This window comes from Ochotona curzoniae, unplaced genomic scaffold (genome assembly GCF_017591425.1).
Source record: "Ochotona curzoniae isolate NIBS_2020 unplaced genomic scaffold, NIBS_Ocur_1.0 contig_4501, whole genome shotgun sequence".
Lineage (NCBI taxonomy): Eukaryota > Metazoa > Chordata > Mammalia > Lagomorpha > Ochotonidae > Ochotona > Ochotona curzoniae.
The window spans coordinates 292,230-312,443 of NW_024466307.1; the positions used below are offsets into that span (position 1 = coordinate 292,230).

At 46.4% G+C, this 20,214-nt stretch overlaps 1 protein-coding gene across 6 annotated transcripts in view; it reads right to left on the reverse strand.

Moving 5' to 3' along the window:
* Positions 1-3,656: 3,656 nt before the first annotated feature.
* CERT1 (ceramide transporter 1) overlaps positions 3,657-20,214 on the reverse strand; it is a 73,756-nt gene continuing 57,198 nt past the window's right edge. For 4 of the 6 annotated variants that reach the window (XM_040985930.1, XM_040985929.1, XM_040985927.1 and 1 more), the window contains 6 exons: positions 19,186-19,318; positions 18,353-18,423; positions 15,772-15,900; positions 15,443-15,572; positions 14,626-14,762; positions 6,052-6,270 (listed from right to left, as the gene is read on the reverse strand). In XM_040985930.1, coding sequence (XP_040841864.1) covers positions 14,635-14,762; positions 15,443-15,572; positions 15,772-15,900; positions 18,353-18,423; positions 19,186-19,318 — 591 coding nt within the window. In that variant the 3' untranslated portion in view covers positions 6,052-6,270; positions 14,626-14,634. Of the gene's footprint in view, positions 6,271-14,615; positions 14,763-15,442; positions 15,573-15,771; positions 15,901-18,352; positions 18,424-19,185; positions 19,319-20,214 lie in introns of all 6 variants that reach the window. The other 2 variants (XM_040985924.1, XM_040985928.1) reach the window with 2 other exon arrangements.

A 20,214-nucleotide genomic window follows, 5' to 3' on the forward strand; every position in this document is an offset into this window, starting at 1 on the left:
CTGGCCCTGCAGGGTCAAACGGGAACCTCTACCTGCACGCAGCTTCCTCCTAGAGCTGTTCTGGACCCCCTCCTAGGACACTCGGGAAGGAGCAGCTGCCCGCCTCAGGCCATGGTGCCCTCTGCGGAGCCAGACGCCGTTCCCCTCACTGGAAAGAGGCCCAGGACTCCAAACCTTGAACATACTGCACCCATCAGGAAAGTTGCTTGGGACCCAGACCTACCTCTTGGTGAATTACATTGACAATGTGCACTATCCAACAAAAGATGAAATGACAAATTGCAGCTAAGTGCTGAAAACTTTCTCCCTCTACACTCTTGCGGTGAATCTTGTTTCATGCACAGGTCTCCTCAAGACTGCGTGTTCCCTTAGGACAAGGGCCTATATGGTCCTCTGCACCTGCTGTGTGCCCACCCGTGAACCAGTCAGCCTCCAAGCTGAAAACACCCAAAGCAAGGAAAGGGGGTCAGGGCTACAGGAGCCAGAAACTGGAAACCTTCACTCCAGCCCTGCAGCTGTGCCAACTGTCAGCTCATTCTTAGATGCCTGAGGCAGGCAACAATCTCCCATCTTGTTCACTGGACTGATTGGGCTGGAACACGATTTGGGGAACTGAGAACTTCGTGTGGGTCTCCAACATGGGTGACAGGGACCCAAGTACTTGAGGCATCCTCTGCTGCCCCCAGGATCTGTATTGGTAGAGGGATGGGAATTGAATCCAGATACCCCAATATAAACACGACTGTCTTAACTGCTGGCTCCTGAGACTCAGTTCCCTGAAACACTGTGCCTGTCCTCTGAGGGACACATATAGAAGGTATCAGTACCTCAAAGGATTGGAGACACAAGCTGATACACACCTCAGATATTTAGCTAGCGGCAAGCAGGCTGGCACCCACCATGGGCACCCCGCAGCCCCTCAGCTGGCACCCACCACGGGCACCCTGCAGCCCCTCAGCTGGCACCCACCATGGGCTCCCCGCAGCCCCTCAGCCTCCATCTCTCCTAGCTAGCATCTGCACACCTAGCATGGCACAAGACCCTCTGCAGTGGAGACCTGTGGCCACACCACTGGTTTGCACCATTCCTGGGGGCTATTAGAGTATCAAGCAGCATCTACCTGTGCTGGACCCATCTTTCACCTCCCTGCATTCTGCTTTCAAACATCCACCTGGTCCTCGGCTCCCACCCTGCCTGTGCCACAGGTGCCTTGCTGTCACCACCTACTCAATGTTTCGTGCTGGGCCTACCTGATGGGGGCAGCTGACGGAACTCACAAACACCGAGTAGACAGCCAAGCCTGCACAAAGGGAAGGGATGTGGCTGGGAAAGGCTGTGCATGTCGGTGGGAGAACCAGCACTAACTTTGGGTTGGGGGAGGTGCTGTTCCTCACTGGAGTGGTGTCTGCAGGACTGTGGCCAGGCAGGCAGGGAGGGAGGCAAGGAGAGACGCAGATGAGGTCAGGACCCAGGGCAGGTCAGCAAGCATGGAGAATACAGGGGTGAAGTCAGGCCCCCCAACCCCCAGAGCAGGCAGGACAAGGGTGAAACCAGACCTGAGGGCAAGCATGGGGTAAACATGGTGAAACAGAATTGAGGGTGGGCAGGGGGAAGACATGGGTGAGGTCAGACCCCACCCCAATCCCCAGGGCCGGCAGGGAGGACATGAGGGTGGGCAGGGCAATGACAGAGGTGAGGCCACACTAGAAGAGGCCTTGGATGACACCTTAAGGCCCAGTGGACCCGGTCTCTCCTGAGGATGGAACCATATTAGAACCTCCTTACCGGTGGCATGGTGGCACTGATTTAGAACCTTCTTACCACGGGCATGGTGGCAGACTTGGGGAATCCATTGCTTTCTTGGCTTGCTTCTTCATGTGATCAGTTGGAAAATCCATGCAATACTTGTTGTGGACTTGCTTACGGCTGTTTGACAAGCTCCCTTTCCCATGTACACTGGCAGACAAGAGGCAGCTGAGGAAACAGACTGTGATAAAATCTCTGTAGGGACTCCCTTCCTCTGTGTGGTGGCTCTAAAGACCCAACACTGAAGCATGGGGTTGAGAACACAAGTGTAAGAGGGTCCTGCGTGACAGCCTAGTGGCTGAAGTTCTCGCCTTAAATGTGCCATGATTCCATATGGGTGCCGGTTCATATCCCAGGTGCTCCACTTCCCTGCTTGTGGCTTGGGAAAGCAGTTGAGGAAGGCCCAAAGCCTTGGGACCCTGCACCCATATTGGCAATCCAGAAGAAGCTCCAGGCTCCTGGCTTCAGATCAGCTCAGCTCTGGCTGTTGTGGCCACTTGGGGGTGTGAACCAGTGGGTGAAAGATCCTTCTCTTTCCAATAAAAATATTTACATATAAAAAACGTGTTAGAAGAACAGCAGACTAGACAGGAAAACCAGACCTGAGCAGGACTTGGTTCCTGGCCTGCTCCAGCCCACCCACCACCAGCAGCCCGATGAAACATGTATACATCGCTTCAAAGATCCTGAAAATGTTTTACTAAGCTCACAGAATTTAACCCAAGAGGATGAGGGGCCCAGGAAGCACAGCTTCTGTTAGTCTTCTCAACGCCTACAGATGTGGGCAGTTCACAGAACTCATGTTCTAAGCAGGTGGCAGTGCAAAGGTTCACCTGCTGTACTCCACTTCTCAAAATGCAAAGAAACTGTGAAGATACCATTAGATGCCTCACTCACAGGACGTACTCTACGGCCCAGGTTGGGGCCATGGCAGCCATGACCCTCCCCACACTACCAGTGGGCAGGGAGCTGGCTGCTGTTCAGGGACACCTGATGACATGTACATGTGCGAACATTACAAGAGACCCACTCAAGTTCTTCACAAACAGACTGAGCTGCAAACCCACACTTCCCAACTCATGGTGGTTCCAAGGCACAAACTTCTTTTTTAAAGATTTATTTTTATTGGAAAGTCAGATTTCGAGAGAATAGAGACAAAGATTTTCCAACTACTGGTTCACTCCCCAAATGGCCGCAATGGCCAGAGCTGAGCTGATCTGAAGCCAGGAGCCTGGAGCTTCTTCTGGGTTGCCAATGTGGGTGCAGGGTAACAAGGCTTTGGGCCGTCCTCGACTGCTTTCCCAGGCCACAAGCAGGGAGCTGGAAGGGAAATGGAGCAGCCAGAACTCAAAACGTCACCCGAATGGGATCATGGCACATGCAAGGTGAGGATTTAGTCACTAGGGCATCGCACTGGGTTTGGCACAAATTTCCTGAGTACAAGGCAGCTAATCATACTCCAATAAACCAAGGTGGTATGACACGTCACGCACTCGATATGCTAAGAGTAGGCTCCTGGCCCAGCGGTTTCGATGTCTGCAGATCAGATCTTAGTACCCAGGTGATGTCCACCTCCAGCTCCTGACCCCACCTCCTGCTCATGCAGACCTGAGGAGGCAGCAAGTTCCTGCCATCCATACTGAGGCTGGCCTAGCCCTGTTGTGGCTGTTGTAGGCATGCGTGGAGGGAACCTGAAATGGGAAGCAAATGGGAACACTTACCTTCACCAACTAAACTCAGGAATGTTTTTATGTTTCCTGACTAGACTGAAGGACATGGAACCAGAGTATTTCAAGCTTTCAGCTCTTCAGAGAATTACACAGGGTTAAAGAAAACCAATCAGGCAAGCATTTTTGTCCATAATATTTTAATACTTTTCCACTTTTAAATACTGGTTTTAATTGATTGTAACATGGAAGATCCCACTTTATTATTTTAAAAAATCATCAGAATGGTAAAGCTATTTAGAACAGTTACACTCCACACTTTCAAAGTACTTTAACAATTATGCTTTGAGTCTGCAGTTGAACGAAGAAGGATCCAGTACAGGCTGGATGGGACAAGCAACTTGGAAGCCCACGGGAGCCACACAGAGGCAGCTGGGAAGCCCACTCCTGCTTCCCTTGCCTTCTCCGACCTCCTTCACAGACCCTGCTCGAGCAAAAGGCCCCAAACAGTGTGTGAACACTGCTCCTGCCACGTCCCAGGCTCACAGGGATAAACAGTCCCTACGTGTCCAATGGGTTCCAAATGCACAAAAGCACAAAAGAAAAAGGAGAATGCTTCCTTCCTGCCAGGCAGAAGAGAATGTCTATGGGTGAGAATCCTGGCAGACATTTGGGGTGGAAGCCTGAGGCTGTCAGAGGTCAGGGCTCCACCATGATCCCCGCATTCCTGAATCACCTGCACACCTGAGTGGGTGGGATGAACTCCAGTGAGAACCAGCACATTTCTTTCAAAATGTATCTTTCTCTTTTTCTTTTTTACTACAAACACTTCCAGTAGAATCATTTCATTTACAGAATTGCAAAAGAAGACTATCATATTTAACCCAAATGCAATTAAGCAGAATGAGATCCGGATGCTGCTTCGTAAATTTCCACAATTCTAAAACAAAGCATCGACTCAGGCAGGCCTTCTTTGTGTTTACGAGGTACCAGCAGTGGCATGAAAACATTCACAGGGAGCAAAGTGCTTCTGGGATTCCCAGCAGTGGCTCTGTCTGCACTCTGCCCACCCCATCTCCCATCTTCCCATCCCACCCATAGCTGATTGTAAAATAAAATACACATTTGAGGTATAAACTTTTCTTTTTTAAACATGACAATATAAAATGCTGACTGGGGCGCAGTGACTGACATGACCACTTGTCTTGTTTGCCCGACTGGCATAACCACCGCAGAGGCACTTTTCTATGTAGTCAAATTATGAATGACATTTCTCTGTAATAAGGCATATTCCATGCACATCATTTAAAGTAAATTAAAAAAATAGAAAACATTAGAGCGTGAAATCTGCGTGCATGTGACATAAGCATTTGTTTTGTATGTTCTCTCTGTACAGAATAATAAATATCATTATATCCGATGCAAGTTATTCACTTCCAGGACTGTGCACAATAAGTGATCAGACTAACCCCATCATTAAATCACCACCTTGCATGTATCAGGAAGACTCCATTACCACACATGGAATATGTACAGGACGCAGTCTAGGAGACTTCTGTGCTGCTACAGACCATGAGCTGGGCAGGGTAGGGGAGCAGGCTCCTGTGGGACATGGCACAGACCCGACATCCACGGCGACTGTCCCCTGCCCCCACTGCAGGTGCCCAGGCCTTCACACTCCATAGGTGCAGCGGAGGGAAGCCTCCCATGTGGACCCTTGTGCATTCCCACCTCCCTGTGTGGCTAGAGGCTGCCCATGTGCCCTGCCATGCTGCCGGTAGCCCTGTGACACAGCACACCCTTGCAGCTGTTCCTACCACAAGAGAAACAAACCCATCTGTCACCTAAACCCAGGCACAGTGCACCCACAGTCACACTCAGTCCTGTATGCTCAGCAAGCAACACCATGTATTCTTACAAATGTCAGGAAATGAGCTCCTTCAATCCAGCCACTGATCACAGGTTAGTCCACACCCATAGTGTGGTACAGTTTCTGTCTGGAGGCAGGAAGAACAAAACTGTGTTTGTGACAAACGGGAAACAGGTCTGCGGCACACTGTACGCAACTAAAAATACAGCAGAAACATCAACTGGGGAATACAGCTTTGAGTCTTTCTCCATCAGAACTGATGTTCTTCATGGGATTAAGACTCTAAAAAAGGTGAAATCACAGGTTACTGGGAGACATGTGACGACACGAATCATTTAGAAATCAGCAGCAATGGGTTCTGAGTGTACAAAGCAAAAGGGTCAAAAAGGAATCTGGACACAGAGCTGACCGTCGGCCTCAGCCAGAGCCTGGCTGGTGCTTTGACATGGAGCTGTCAGCGTCAGCCAGGGCCTGGAAGGTGCCTGGACATGGAGCCATTGGCCTCACCAGAGCCCAGCCAGTGCCTGGGGCGCAGAAACACAGCCCCATGTACACTCACCTTGGTGCTTTTGTTTCATGCACAAAAGCTGAACACAGCTGAGGAGCTTCGGCCAGACCATAGGAAAGTAAAAATTCTGAAAAAGTTTCCAAAAATAAAAGCATCCATTCCTAGTTGTGACTTGAAGTTAATTTTCTTTTTCTTCTAGGAGCAAGCAAATAAAAATATAGCCATATACATGTAACTTCACATGTATTTATAGCTACACGCTAGGCAAGGAGATCTCCCCAGAAAGAGCCAGTGTGAAATGGGCATGTCCTCCCTGCTTAGCACAAGGCCACGGACAGGCTGCAGGTCCTACGTTCCAGCTCAGAGTGTCCATTTGGTTCTTCTCCAACATGGAATGTCACACAGCCCGTCTTCAGTCCCTGCAAGAGGAAGGACAGTCAGATCAGCCCAAGGTACCAAGGTGGCCATTCTCAGAACAGCTGCTTCCCATGCTGCAGACCACGGGATACACTAACTCCCTTAAAACTGCTCTATGAATGTAAAATCATTAGTCATCCATCTTTGCAACCTACCCCATAGCAACTAAGGGCAGGTATAAGACACTCCCTAAGCTGTGTGCCACAGGGGAGCAATAGGCACCACTTCACAGACTGGCATGTCCTTCCTTACAACTAAGAATGCCAAAACTGCACTAAGGCTATGCACACAAGTGCGCCTTGTCTAGACTATTATTTATTTCCACATTGTTTCCTTCATGTATCTGAGGTAAAGGGAGATATTAAGGGAGAAGCCCCACCCAGTCTCCCACCCACCCCAGGTCCCAGATGTGGGGCATGCTCCGAGGGTCTTGCTCAAGTGGTTTTGATAGTTCACCAGTTATGAATTGTTGCCAATCTTGCCACTCCAAGCATGATGAGGTCTCTGAAGAATCCAACGATTGACATAGTCCATCTTAGAGTCTTTGTTTGCCCAGTTTTTTACTGCCAACATTCGGCTGAGGTAGCTGATTGACTTGTTCTGTCCTGTCTTTTCATGGTTAAGGTTCTGAGTCCGGCAGTTCGATTGGAGAGATCCCCAAAGAAACTTTGTCTGAGCTGTTCCCAGACCAGATTCTTGTATGTACTAGCAAGCACAGGACCCCGTATAGTCCATTGCCCCATTCAGCTGGTGGTTGCAATTGCTGGGTTGGTTCTGTTTTCAGCCCCGACTTCCACTGGAACCAATGGGTATTGCAGTCCAGCCTGGTTTTGCCCAGCACACACTCGGCCCTCACATAAACCAGTGGGAGCTGTAGCCTAGTTGGAGCGACCCACAATAACCCCCACCAGGCCTGCCCTCTGCCCTGGTTCCCGTGCCTGCCAGTATGTGCAACAGACTAGTCCAGTCTGTCCCACATCCCATTCAGCAATCACACAGGTCAATGGGCATTTTTCTTCTTCTTTTTTTTATTGTATTTTTGACAATCTTTACATAGTTAATTAGGGTAAAAAGGTTCAAGAGCTAAAGGGAAGTGGGTAAGACTATTATTTCCATAGTTAATGTCAATGGGCATTTGAAGCCTAGATCCATCTAACCAACTCCACTATCCAGCCCACACAGATGTTGTTGGGTGCCTTTCTGTCTAGCCACCCCAGCCCCTGTCCTGGTTTTCGTGCTCTCCAGTGGGAGTGGTAACCCAAGAGGGAGGAGCCCACTATTTCCCTTCTAGCCTGCGCCTACTCCCAGATTACGCACTCTCCAGATGGTTCTGGGATTCAACTGGACAGAATTAGCCAGGGGGTTCATTTTCAATACCAGCTTATCCTTTTATAAAATGAGTTCACCACTTTTTTCCTTTTTAAAGATTTCTTTGATTTATTTGAAAGGCAGAGTCAGAGAAGGTAGAGATGGATAGAGATCTTCCAACTATTGGTTCACCTCCCAAACAACCACAATGGTCTGGGCGGGGCCAGGCCAAAGCCTGGAGTACCAGGAGCTTCTTCAGGCCTCCCCCACGTGTGCACGGTCCCAAGGACTTGTCTGTTCTCCACTGCTTTCCCAGGTGCATAAGCAGGGAGTTGGATCAGAAGTGGACAGCCACCAACACCATCCCAGGGTCCTTGATGTGGGCCGAGCTCCAAGGGTCCTCCTGCTTAAGAGGTTTTGATAGTTCAACAAATTCTAAATTACTGTGGATCTTGCCACTCCAAGCATGATGAAATCTTTCCAGAATCCACTGGTTAACATAGTTTACCTTGGAGTATCCGTTTGTCCAGATTTTCATTGCCAACACTTGGCTGGGGTAGTTGATCAATTTGTTCTGTCCTCTGTCTTCTGTTGTGGTACCAGGTGTTCTCTGCAGACTCCAATGTACTGCCATGTCCTCCATGTGTACCTGTCTAAGCCACTGAGGAGGCCCAGCTCTGACACATGGCATTCCACGCTCAGACCATGGAACCTGCAATTCTCTCCATGGTTGGGGTTCTGAGTCCAGTGATTCAGTTGCGGGGGATCTCCATAGAAACTTTATCTGAGGTATTTCCAGATCTGATTCTTGTGTGTGCTTGCCAATACTAGTTCTGGCATACACAGTGTCACACACAATGTTAGCTGCAATTGCTGGGTCAGCTCTGTCTTCAATATAAACCAATGAGTGTTGGGAGTCCAGCCCAATCCTGCCCACCATACACCAGGCCCCCCTGCAAACCAACTGGAACTGCAGCTTTGTTGGAGTAACCCTCAATGACCCCAGCCAGGCCCGCTCCCTGCCCTGGTTCCCATGCTTGCCCATTTGTACAGCAGACAGGTCCTATCTGTCCCACATCCCATTCAGCTCTCATACATGCCAATAAGCAATGAAGCCTACTTCAACCCAACCAGCCCCACTATCCAGTGGGCAGATGCCACTCTCTGTCTAGCCGCTGCCCAGTCCTGGTTCTCATACTCACCAGACAGTGTGGTAACCCAAGAGGGAGGTGTCCATTGTTTCCCTAATGGCCCCACTCCTACTCCTGGATCTTATCAGTTTAGCTTGACAGAATTTGCCCCCCATGCCAGTCTCTGCCAGCTGATGCTGCAGCAAAATCCAACCAACCCACACCCACTTTGGATTGTCTATGTACAAGTAGGAGCAGTCAGTCAAGACTGGCTTTTCTGGGCCCAGCGCGATAGTGTAATTGTTAAGGTCCTCGCCTTGAACACGCTGGGATCCCATATGGGCACTGGTTCTAATCCCTGGCAGCTCCACTTCCCATCCAACTCCCTGCCTGTGGCCTGGGAAAGCAGTCGAGGACGGCCCAAAGCTTTGGGACCCCACACCTGCATGGGAGACCTGGAAGGAAGTTCCTGGCTCCTGGCTTCAGATTGGCTTAGCATCGGCTGTTGTGGCCACTTGGGGAGTGAAACGCTCGGAGGAAAATCTTCCTCTCTGTCTCTCCTCCTCTCTGTACATCTGCTTTTCCAATAAAATAAATAAATCTTAAAAAAAAAAAGAAAAGATTGGCTTTCCCCTGACACAGCTCACATGCAGGGATAACAGGTGTTGTAGCCCTGCCCGGTCTGTTCTGCCCCCATCCCAGCTCTCACCCTCTCCAGTGGGAGTGGTGGTCCAGCAAGGGAGTCACACACAGCCACAAAGCCAGGTTACCCTCCTCTCCTCAGGGTCTCAACTGTGCTGAGTGCTGTGGCCCAATCTAAATGGCCTGCCTCACCTTGGCATTTGCCAGTAGGTGCTATAACCTGGCCAGGTCCAGCCCACACTCAATTCCAATTCATGCTGGTGGTGGCTACAGCCGAGCCCAGCCCAGCCCAGCCCAGCCCAGCTAGCCCCCAGTTCTGACTATCATGTGAACTGGCTTGTGTTGCCTGACCCAGCCTGACTCACACTCCATTGGTGCACAGATACGCCAGCAAGTGGTATGAACTGTCCCAGCCTGGTTCGCCCCAGACCTGAGCCAAATGTATGCCAATGGGTACCATTACCTCACCTGATCTGGGCTGTTCCCTATCATGGTTCTTGTGCTCACCTGCAGAGACTGTGTTCCAACAAAGGAGTTCCCCAAGCTCCTCCATCAGAACCTCTCCCAGTACCAGATCCTGTGCACACTGGTGGGTCCATGGGCCAGCCCTACTTAACCTACCTCTGTCCTAGCAGAAATAGAGGCCTTTCCTGACTAGTCCTCACCCATTCCAGTTTTTACTGTTGGGTGTTACTGCTCAGCCAAAGCCTGGTCCACACCTAGACACAGCTCACACATGGCTTAGCAGGGGCAGAGACCTAGCCTAGCCCATCCTACACTCACCCAGGTTCTCACGAGCATGAGTGAGTGCTGTAGTCTGGCCCAGTATGGTGCACCCAAGACTCAGTCCACACTTGTTCTGAGGGACACTGCAGCCATGTCATGACCTGACAGCAGCCCCACTCTGGCCCTCACACTCACCCAGTGGGAACCATAGCCTAGCTAGGGCATCTCCATAGCTCCCCAACCGGGCCTACTCCCAGCCACAGATCTCATGCATGCCAGTGGTTGCTATGACCCAGCTTGGCATAGCCCCTCCTGTCTTGGCCTTTGCCTTTGGATGCTGCAGCCTGGCCTGACCAGGCTTGCCCCCAGCCCAGCTCTCACTGGTGGGTGCTATAACATAGCCCTACTCAGTCTGCTCCTATCCCTGGCTCATGCAGACTGACAGGTGTGACAGCCTAGCCCAGCACGACCTGTGTTCCAAACTGATTTCTGCACTTGCCAGTGAGCTAAGGTTTGCTTGGCCCTGTCTGGTCTGTCCCCTTCCAAAATCAACGCACACACTTGCTGATGGATGGAGTTACTCTTCCCAGCTTGCCTGAGTCCCAGATATGGACCACGTGCTTACCCATAGGGGAATTTCCAAAGTCCCCAGAGTCCCCAAAGTGGCTGATGGAGTAGAGGCTCCCGTCTACATGTCCAGCCCCGAGTTATCCACGTCTACCCTGCTGATCTCCCTGAGGCACTGGCCCTGCTGACATTCTGTGAAGCACTGGCGATTTTGTCATCCTTCCAGCAAACCTCAGCACTACTTCCCTGTTTGTTTGGTTTTGCTTCAATTTTAACAGATTTCATGTGCCTCTAACAGGGTTCTTTCCAAACTAGATCCTGTCCAGACAAGTTACAACCAGTTAGTATGGGTTCATTTAGGTATGAAAAAATAACTAAAATGCACACATCACACATTTCCAAATGACCTCCTGGGATACACAACCATATCTGATTTCTCTCTTTTTAATACAAGATAGTATTTCCTGCTGTGTATCCAGCCTCTTTACAGTCAGTTACAGGCTGTATCCCAAAGCATCACACATGCATGTAATTAAGAGTGGAACTTGCCTAACATTTTCAGGTAAGCTTTTCCTTGAAAAAACACGCAAGAGACATCAGCAGTCCCTGTGTCAGTTTCAGACAATCAAATGAGTTTTTGTGCTTTAAGAAAGACACAGGTACCGCCAAGTTTTTAGAGAGAAAAAAAACGTGAAATTAATGCACGTAAGGAATATTGAAAAACTTCATGGAAATGCCTTTACTAGTTTGTGGTTCAAATGTTACAGACGAAAACAGACTCAGATTTTCTTTAACAAAGGCCCAGCTACAGAAAAAGAGGCAATGACAGAGAATGACAAAGATCTACCAACAACTGCTTTCCTCACCAAATATCCATTAAGAGCCTGGTCTGGGGCATGCTGAAGTCAGGATCCGAGAATCAACACTTATCTCCCAAGTGGGCAGCAGAGGCCCAAGTACTTGGGTCATCCCCCACTACTTTTCCAGGCACATTAGCAGGAAATCTGATGGAAAATGGAGCAGCAGGAATTCAAACTGGCACTTCAGCACAGAATGCCAAACTTGCAAGTGGAGGGTGAGTCCACATACAACAGTGGCAATTTTTTTTTTAAGATTTATTTACTTTCATTGGAAAGTCATCTTTATAAAGAAGAGAGACAGAAAGATCTTACATCTGCTGGTTTACTCCTTAAATGGTAGCAAAGGCTGGAGCTGAGCCAATCTGAAGCCAGGAGCTAGGAACTTCTGGGTCTCTCACAGAGGCACAGGGTCCCCAAAACTTAGACCGTCCTCCACTGGGTTCCCAGGCCACAAGTAGGGAAAGGGAAATGGGAGCATCTGGGACACAAACCAGTGTCCATATGGGCTGTTGGTGCTTGGAGGTGGAGGATTAGCCAGTTGAGCCATTGCAGCAGCCCCAACAATGGCAACCTTTTAATTTCATTTTCCATTGACATTCTGAATCACCTTATACTATACACACTTTAGAATCATGATTTAAGGGGCCAGCGCAGTGGCGTTAACAGACTAATCTGCTTCCTACAGTACCTCCACTCAAGACCTGAATGCTCCATTTCTGATATAGCTCCCCGTTAATGCCCTGGCAAAGCAGTACAGGATGGCCCAGGCCTTGGGACCCACATGGAGGACCTGGAAGAAGTTCCTGGCTTAGGATCAGTTCAGCTCCCATAGATGTAACCATCTGAGGATGAAAGAGCAGATGAAAAGATCCCCGACTTTCCTTCCTTCTCTCTGTAAAATCTACCTTTCAAATGGAAATAAATCTGAAAACAAAACAAAAACAACCAAAAAAGCCACGAAAACAATTTAAAGTATCAGTAGTTATTTCATTACTGACTACATTACTTTTAGATTTAAAATATTAACTCAAGAATCTAGACTCAATGATTTAACATCTCAAGCGGTTAAGAATACTGGAAGGGTGGTCACCCATGTGCACTGTGCGTGCACAGTTTATAATACTTTAAATGTTAATTCAAGAGTTTGTAGAAACAGAATTACATAAATTGATTCTCAAGTGATCCAAAGTATGTTTAAACTCAAAAAAATATCAACTCAAAACAACACCCAGAGAATATTTTTTGACTATATAATAAAAATTGGGCAAGCTTGCTTTTCACACACCAGTAAGGAAGCATGTAGCTATCAGCAGTGCTTTGCACTAACACTGCATACTGGCCAATCAGCACCATCCAAGGGGGCTGACACCTACATCCTCAACGCACAAACCCCAGGCAGGGGCGCAGGATCCTGAGGAGACCAACACCTATATCCTCCACACACAAACCATGGGCAGGGCTGCAGTATCACATACAGGAATGTGTCCTTTCAAGTGTGAAATGACACAATAACACTATTCTGGTAAAAACTGGAAATATCTGTCAATGTAGAACCGACACAGTCACCAACAGGAGACTGCAGAGACAGCAGAATGCACAGGAGCAGGGGCTGGACATGCAGCTGAACTCCACTTGAGATACCACCATCCCACACTGGAGTTTTTGGATAGGCAGCCTGTGGTGGCTAGTTCTTGGGTTCCTGCCATGGTCCCTAGCCTATGTGGGAGGCCTGATAGAGTTCCTGGCTCCCAGAAAGAAAAAAAAAATCACATATTTTTTATGTTGATGTGGACATTTAGGAATGAACTGCAGATGGGAGATTTTGGTTTCTCTTTCTGCATTCCAAAAGAAAGCAAAGTAAAACAAAACCAACTGCTGATTGTCAAAAAAGAAAGGTAGTTTCTTCACCAGCTGCAAGAACTTCAGGTTCTAAGCACGAACACATGACACACACAGTGTACACAGTGAACTGTCTTTTCCTTAACAACAACGAAGTGCTTGGGAGCGGGAAGAACACACCTGTATTTGCTATTTCAGGGGGTGGGGGTGTCGCACAATCATCACTACACCAAGCTACTTGCAATGCCTGCATCCCATACTGGAGTGTGCAGGGTTGGGTCCTGTCTTTGCTTCTGACTTTGGCTTCCTTTGCGAGGATGTGGGCCTCTGTTATCCAAATGGGAAGCTTCAACAAGTTCTGGGATCCTGAGTCATGAAGGTTCCCAAGTTCTGGGCTCCTGAGGTCTGGGATCCTGATATCCCTGAGGGTTCCTGAGGTCTGGGATCCTGAGCCCTGGGCTTCTGAATTCTGGGATCTTGAGCTCTGCGATACTGGCTTTAGCCTGGTCCAGCGCTGGATAATGTAGACATTTGCATAATGAATCAGTGCATAGAGGACTGATTTCCCCATGTCTTTCAAATAAATTAAAATCCTCTGGAGAGACACACAAGAAACTAATGACAGTGTATAGCAGTGACATAAGTACACACAGATAATTTTGTAACATTTGGCGGGATGGAGCAAAATGGTAGGATGAGGAGATGCAACGGGTCAGTTTTACCTCATATTTTCAAAGTATTTTAATTTGTTAATTTACTGAAAACACTAAAGATTCAAGTCAGCTTCTTACATAAAGATGTTAAGTACAGCACTGTTGCACAGTAGAAAATGTGGAACCAACCCAGATATAACTAAAGAGCTGGGTAATACATCTTACACATGCATATAACAGACAGCCAAGGAAAAAGGCCGCTTTATAGGTTTCATGTTTCTACATGAAAAGTTAAGATCTACCAAGGAGGGAAAAGCTTCAGAACAGTAGGTATGAGGAAACATTTTTAGCTACCAAAATACATATCAACAGATATACAGGAAAGACCAGAAAGCACATACAAAAAAAAGCAAAGCAAAGTTTACAAAGAATTTGCACTCTGAAATTCTATGATCTGTCATGCTGAAATCTCCTTAAGTAAGCATTAGCAGAAAAATAAACAAGAAGGAGTTAAAGTTTTAGCTGTAACTATCTTCTCTGTGAGAACATCATAAAGCAAAGGCACCATATTAGTTCCTGCAGAGTCATACTGACAAAGCTAAAAACAAAAGATAAAACATACCCTTCAGTACCTGTTAATACTAGAACAAAATAGGTTTTCCTGCAGTTTTTTCTTGTACGTAGGAAGTAAAGCGCTTCAGAAACTTAGGATATTCTCGTTTTGCTACTGCCCTCAGCACTGAGGCTGGTGCCCATCCTCCGGGGTTCACTGAAACAAAGTGGAAAATCACAATCCGCACACCATTCTCTAAACACACTGGAAACACACAATCTGCTCCTTGACTTTACAAAAGTTCCTCACAGTTCTTAGTCTAGTGAGCAGACAAGGACACTCACTCCTGTCCTCCCATGCCCTGAAGCCCTAATCTACACGCACCCGTTAGTACAGCAGCACCTGGCCCATCAGCCTGTACCACAGCACAGCAACTCACCCAGGCAGAGCCAGCCTCAGGTGTCTGGTCAGATGGCAGTGCCCATTCAGGTATGGCAAGCAAAGAAAGGAGGCACTGCCATGGGCTGGCCAGCATTGACCAAAAGTGCAAGAAACAGAACTACGAACAACAAAGGCTGGAGGAACCATGACTCAAAAATCTAGAAGTCTGGAAAGGAGAAAATGAACCATTCACTTTCTCTTCTGCTGTTGTTCTATTCTGAATTTTAAGTATTTTCTATCAGGCAAACTTCCAACAAAACAGCTCTTAAAACTATGATTTATCATACTGACCCAGAGATGAAGTCTTAACATTTGCCTATTCATCTCCAGTTCCGGAAACTCTCATTTAGTATTTCTAAGGAAAAATTCAAGCATGTGTGTTTTCAAAGACTCCTGGACACTTCTAAAATACATCTCCCTGAATACCCACAATGCTACACAGCAAAAACACTCACCATTAGCTACATAGGTAATCTTGCATAGAATGTTGTCCCTGCTGATCTCCTGGTTGCCCTCTGGTGGGCTTACTAAGGTCTGACAAATCATAGCGATATTTATTTTGGCACGGACACATCGATTGTTTAGCTGTCAAAACAAAAAACACAGAGCAGTACAGGACATGTGCAGCACTGCATATTCCCTGCTGGTCTAGCACCACCTCGGCTAGTTCAGATCACCCTGAGGTGACAGGTGGGCTACAAGGGTGCACAATCAAATCCAGGTTGTTCATGCGTGGCATTGTCCATCAGCTTCGCCCTGCCCATGTACAAGTCACCATACTTACGGGAGCACTGTCATGATCCACAGAAAAATTACAAACTATCCATGTTTCAGGGTCATTCTCAGTCTCGGCTGCTATCTTTCGAATGGCAGAAAGATACAACACATCTCGCTGAGACGCAGGCCACACTCTCTGCAAGAAGTAAAACAAATCTCTTTAAAATCTGAACTACTTTATTCAAATGCAGCATGCAACTAAAAGCAAAAGTGTCTTCAGGAAAGGCAGAATCAGTCAAATGTAAATGCAAGGCATCTGGGAATATCCAGCAAAGACCAGTGCTGAGCCCAGGTAGTAACTCTGCAGAACAACATAACTGAAGGAACAGTGTTCTATTCTAACAATTCTGACTGCAATTCACTGATATTAATTTCATTCAGAATAACAAGTAATTATTACCACGTTTACCAAAACTTCTCTTCAACCCAAACTCTGTCCCCCTTAAGCAACAACTGACTACTGCCATACCCTCACAGCTCTGGTAATGTTATGCCTGGAGCCTCAGAAACAGAAAGTCAAGAGTTTAGGGCAAAATGGATTTCTTCTTTGATGTTGTAACATACTTGAAAGAAGTCCCAATATTTATGATCAAATACTTCAACTTCAAGGTGTGCAAGAAAAAAACATATCCTATGTGAATGCCAATGAAGCACAGGTTGCTGGTAACTGCACTATTATTAATTAATTTTTAAAATAAAAGATTTGCTTATTTGAAAAACAGAAAGATGGAGAGAAAGAGACAGAGGGAAAGGAGATCTTCTATTCACTGGTTCACTCTCCAAATGCCCAGTCTGGGCCAGGCTGAAGCCAAGAACCAGGATCTCTGCCTGGTCTCTCCCGTGCAGGGCAGGGGCCAACGTCTTTGTCTCCCAGGAGCCCCAGCATCAGCTGGGTGGGGAGGGTGCAGCTAGGAACACAAGGCACTTGATATGCAATCCCCATTCCATGACCTACTTTTAAATGACAGAACATAAAGGTGTACCCTGATTCAGTTCTCTAGAGTATTCAGCACGCATGGGGCCAGCACTTCGCTCTCGCTCCCAGCATCCTTCCTGCTTCCTGAGTGTAATCGACCACCAACACAACACACTCCCTTTGCCAAGTCAAGTCAATGTGTGACTTCATGAAGTTGATGAAATCAGTACTGGGCAAGTAGATGTGAAATCAATTCTAAAACACTACTGTCAAACTGTGGAATGTATATCTACCAGGACAGAAAAACAGACATTTAAAGGAAACCAATTTTAATATTTGGGAGACTGGCAGGCTTTTTTAGTCATTGCAGGAAAAGCAGCAAAATTTAAAGGGAAATACAGGTCAGAGTTCATTTTGTTTATGTAAAAAAAAAAAATCGTTCCAGCACAATTTGTTCCATGTTGAGAAATAATTACAACTAATTTAAATTTTGTTACATGTCAAGACTTCAATTATTTTTAGTTTCACTTTTCAATCCAACACAATTAATCTGACTTTCTTCCACTGATCTATAATTTACCAAAGGAAGATTTTAGCTGACTATTCCCCAGGACCAATTATTTTTAGATAGTAACACTTTCTGATCCCAAATCATTGCCTATTTTTCTGCAGTAAAACTTTCAGGAACCGACACTTTAAAGTTTAATCTCCTTGTGAGACCCAGAAGTTCATGTGCTGAGCCTTTTCTCTCCCAGTGTTTTGAGATGCTATCAAACCCTGACCGGCCTCTTGCGTGCCCAACAGTTTCTACAGAGCAGACACTAAGATAACGGACAATTAAGAGATACAAGATGCTTCTGGTAATAAACCTTAATTATTCAAACATTCCCACCCTGATCAACCACATAATGATTAATAAAAAATAAAAATTTATTCAAAAAAAATTACTCGTATTCAACTCAATTTCAAAAATCAAGAGAAAATCAAAATACCATTGAATAAAAAAATGTGATTATCAGCAGAAGTATTTCCTATATGCTACATGTTGCTTTCTGAGGCTCTCTCTGAAATTTTAATTTCTTTTATGATCTATTAGTATTATTAGGCAATCTTCAGGGGAAAAAAAACCCCAACAAAATAAGGTCAGAGAAATATTCCATAAGTATCTATAAGAGCCAAGGGAGAGATGATATGAGAGGGGGCTAATGTTTCTATATGTTCTGGGGTGTGATCAGCCATCCCACAATCAAGTTCACCAATTCTTACTTCCAGGAAACACACTTTGGTTACTTCTGCAGCATACAGGCTAATAACAGACTTCCATTACCACTACTATTATGGTCACAGGAAACGATGATTCACTTACCTATCTGTTAACTACCACTTACTCTCAATGACAGAAACGCATTTACATGTATTACAGAATGTTCTTTCCCAGATTTAACATGTGCACAGAGAAATCAACTGCACATCTTCATCAAACACTAACAATTCTTTTTTGCAGATTCTTGCCTGTACAAATCTGCTCTAATTAACGGACAAGCCTTCCATGAATTCTGTAGATCTTATGTGGCATCTGATTTCCCAACCTACTCTACTTCAAAAAATGTTTATGCTTGAGAACAGCCTGGAGCAGGTCAGAATCTCTTTAGGATGGACAGAGAGATCTTACCTTGTGTGTCTGGTAAACGATGATTGCATTATCAGCTAGTGTTTCCACAACATGGAAGTTTTCTATAGTTGCTGAAATGCAAACAGTAATATTAGTAGTAAGAAGAAGCACCTCCTCCAGAACATGGCACCAAAGCTAAATCTAGATGGAGAAAAGGCAACAGCGGTATGACTGCTGTCTCGTGAAGGATGAGCTTTCCTAGGTGACTTCGCCTCTCCTTACTCTGCACCCTTCCAAGTCACTCAATCAATGGGCCTTACCTTACCTGCATGTGACAGAAGAAACAGTAACACCTACTCAGGAGATACCAGATTACAGGACACAATACGCTGAGAAACGTTTTCACAGTGAAAAGCTGCTTAAATGTAAGGTACATATACACACACGCGTATACTTTTTGGTGGTGGCGGTATAAAGCTTTATCTGAAAGGCACAGTTACAGAGATGGAAAGACAAGGAATGGAGATAGTGACAGAGACCTTCCACCTACTGGCTTCTCAAATGGTTCCAGAGGCCAGGGCTGGGCCAGGCTGTAGCCAGGAGCAGGAGCTTCCTGTAGGTTTCCTGCATGGGTGCAGCAGCCCAAGGACTTGGGACATCTGCTGGTCTCCTAAGTTTCTTTAGGAGAAAGCGGGGCCTGATGTGAAGCAACTGAAATTCAGGGCCCATTTGGGATGCCAGAACCGCAGGCGGAAGCTTAACTTACTATGCCACAGCATGGGTCTCTCTTTTCTATACTAACTTTAAAAGTTGTAGCTCAGTCACAGACAACTAGGTTTACTTGATATGAAATTCAAAATAATGATGAAAGTGTGTAAATAACAATAGCTTACTTTCCCAGTCATTGCGGACATCAACATTCCAGAAGTAATTGCAGACCTCATGTCCTGTAACACCTCTAACTGCATGGGTGGCTTTCAGAGGATCCAGAACAATTCCGTTTTCTTCTACTTCTCTTCTGTATACCTAGAGGACGTATTTGTAACCATTTGAAAAGTAAACAGCAAATCCCTAGAGGCTTGAAAACAGGTCTTTTAATGTGCTTTTCAGATATCAAAAGAACAATGTACTCACTTTTTACTGATTTAAAAGGTACAGTGACAGAGAGAGTCAAGAGACAGAGATCTTCCATCTACTGGTTGACTGCTCAAACACTCGTGCAGCCAGGGCGGGCCCCAAACTCCATTCAGCTCTCCCGAGTGTTAGTGTAGGACTCAGTACCAGAGCTGTCATCACTGCTTCCCCACTCACATGGATCTGAGCCCCTTCCCTTGGGGAAGCTAACTGCAGAGTGGAGGAGGAACAACGTGCATCTTGGACTTCTCCGGGCTTGCTTCTGTGGCGTCAAGCTCTGGACCAAGACACGAGTAACACCTTGCAAAAGCTGAGCTAAAGCCCCTTTCCCCAACCAGCCTGTCAGATTACCTCACATGGCTCCTCTACTTCAAGGAGAGGAAATCCCAGTATACTACTATATCTCATTTCCAAGAATAATTCTAGTCATGATTCAACTATACAGAAGCCCTGAAAACAAAATCTGCTTTCACTTTATTGCTTACATATTATTTCTTATTTAAATTCAATCTAACGACTTTGTATCACAGAATTCTTTTCTGATTTTCTTCACTACTCACATGTACTCTTGATTTAACACATAGTCAGATGAATCAAACACTGTTTTCTTTTAAATGTTAATATCCTTTTTATTTAACTGAGGCTTTAGCTGCAAGGAGACTAATTAAATTTCTCAAACTCTTTACCTTAAATGTCTTGGGCTCAGAATTCAGCTGTCATTATTTTCAACACAGCACCCATTCCTTGTTATTCTTTTTATGTTTAAGCAATGTTCAAACATCATAAAA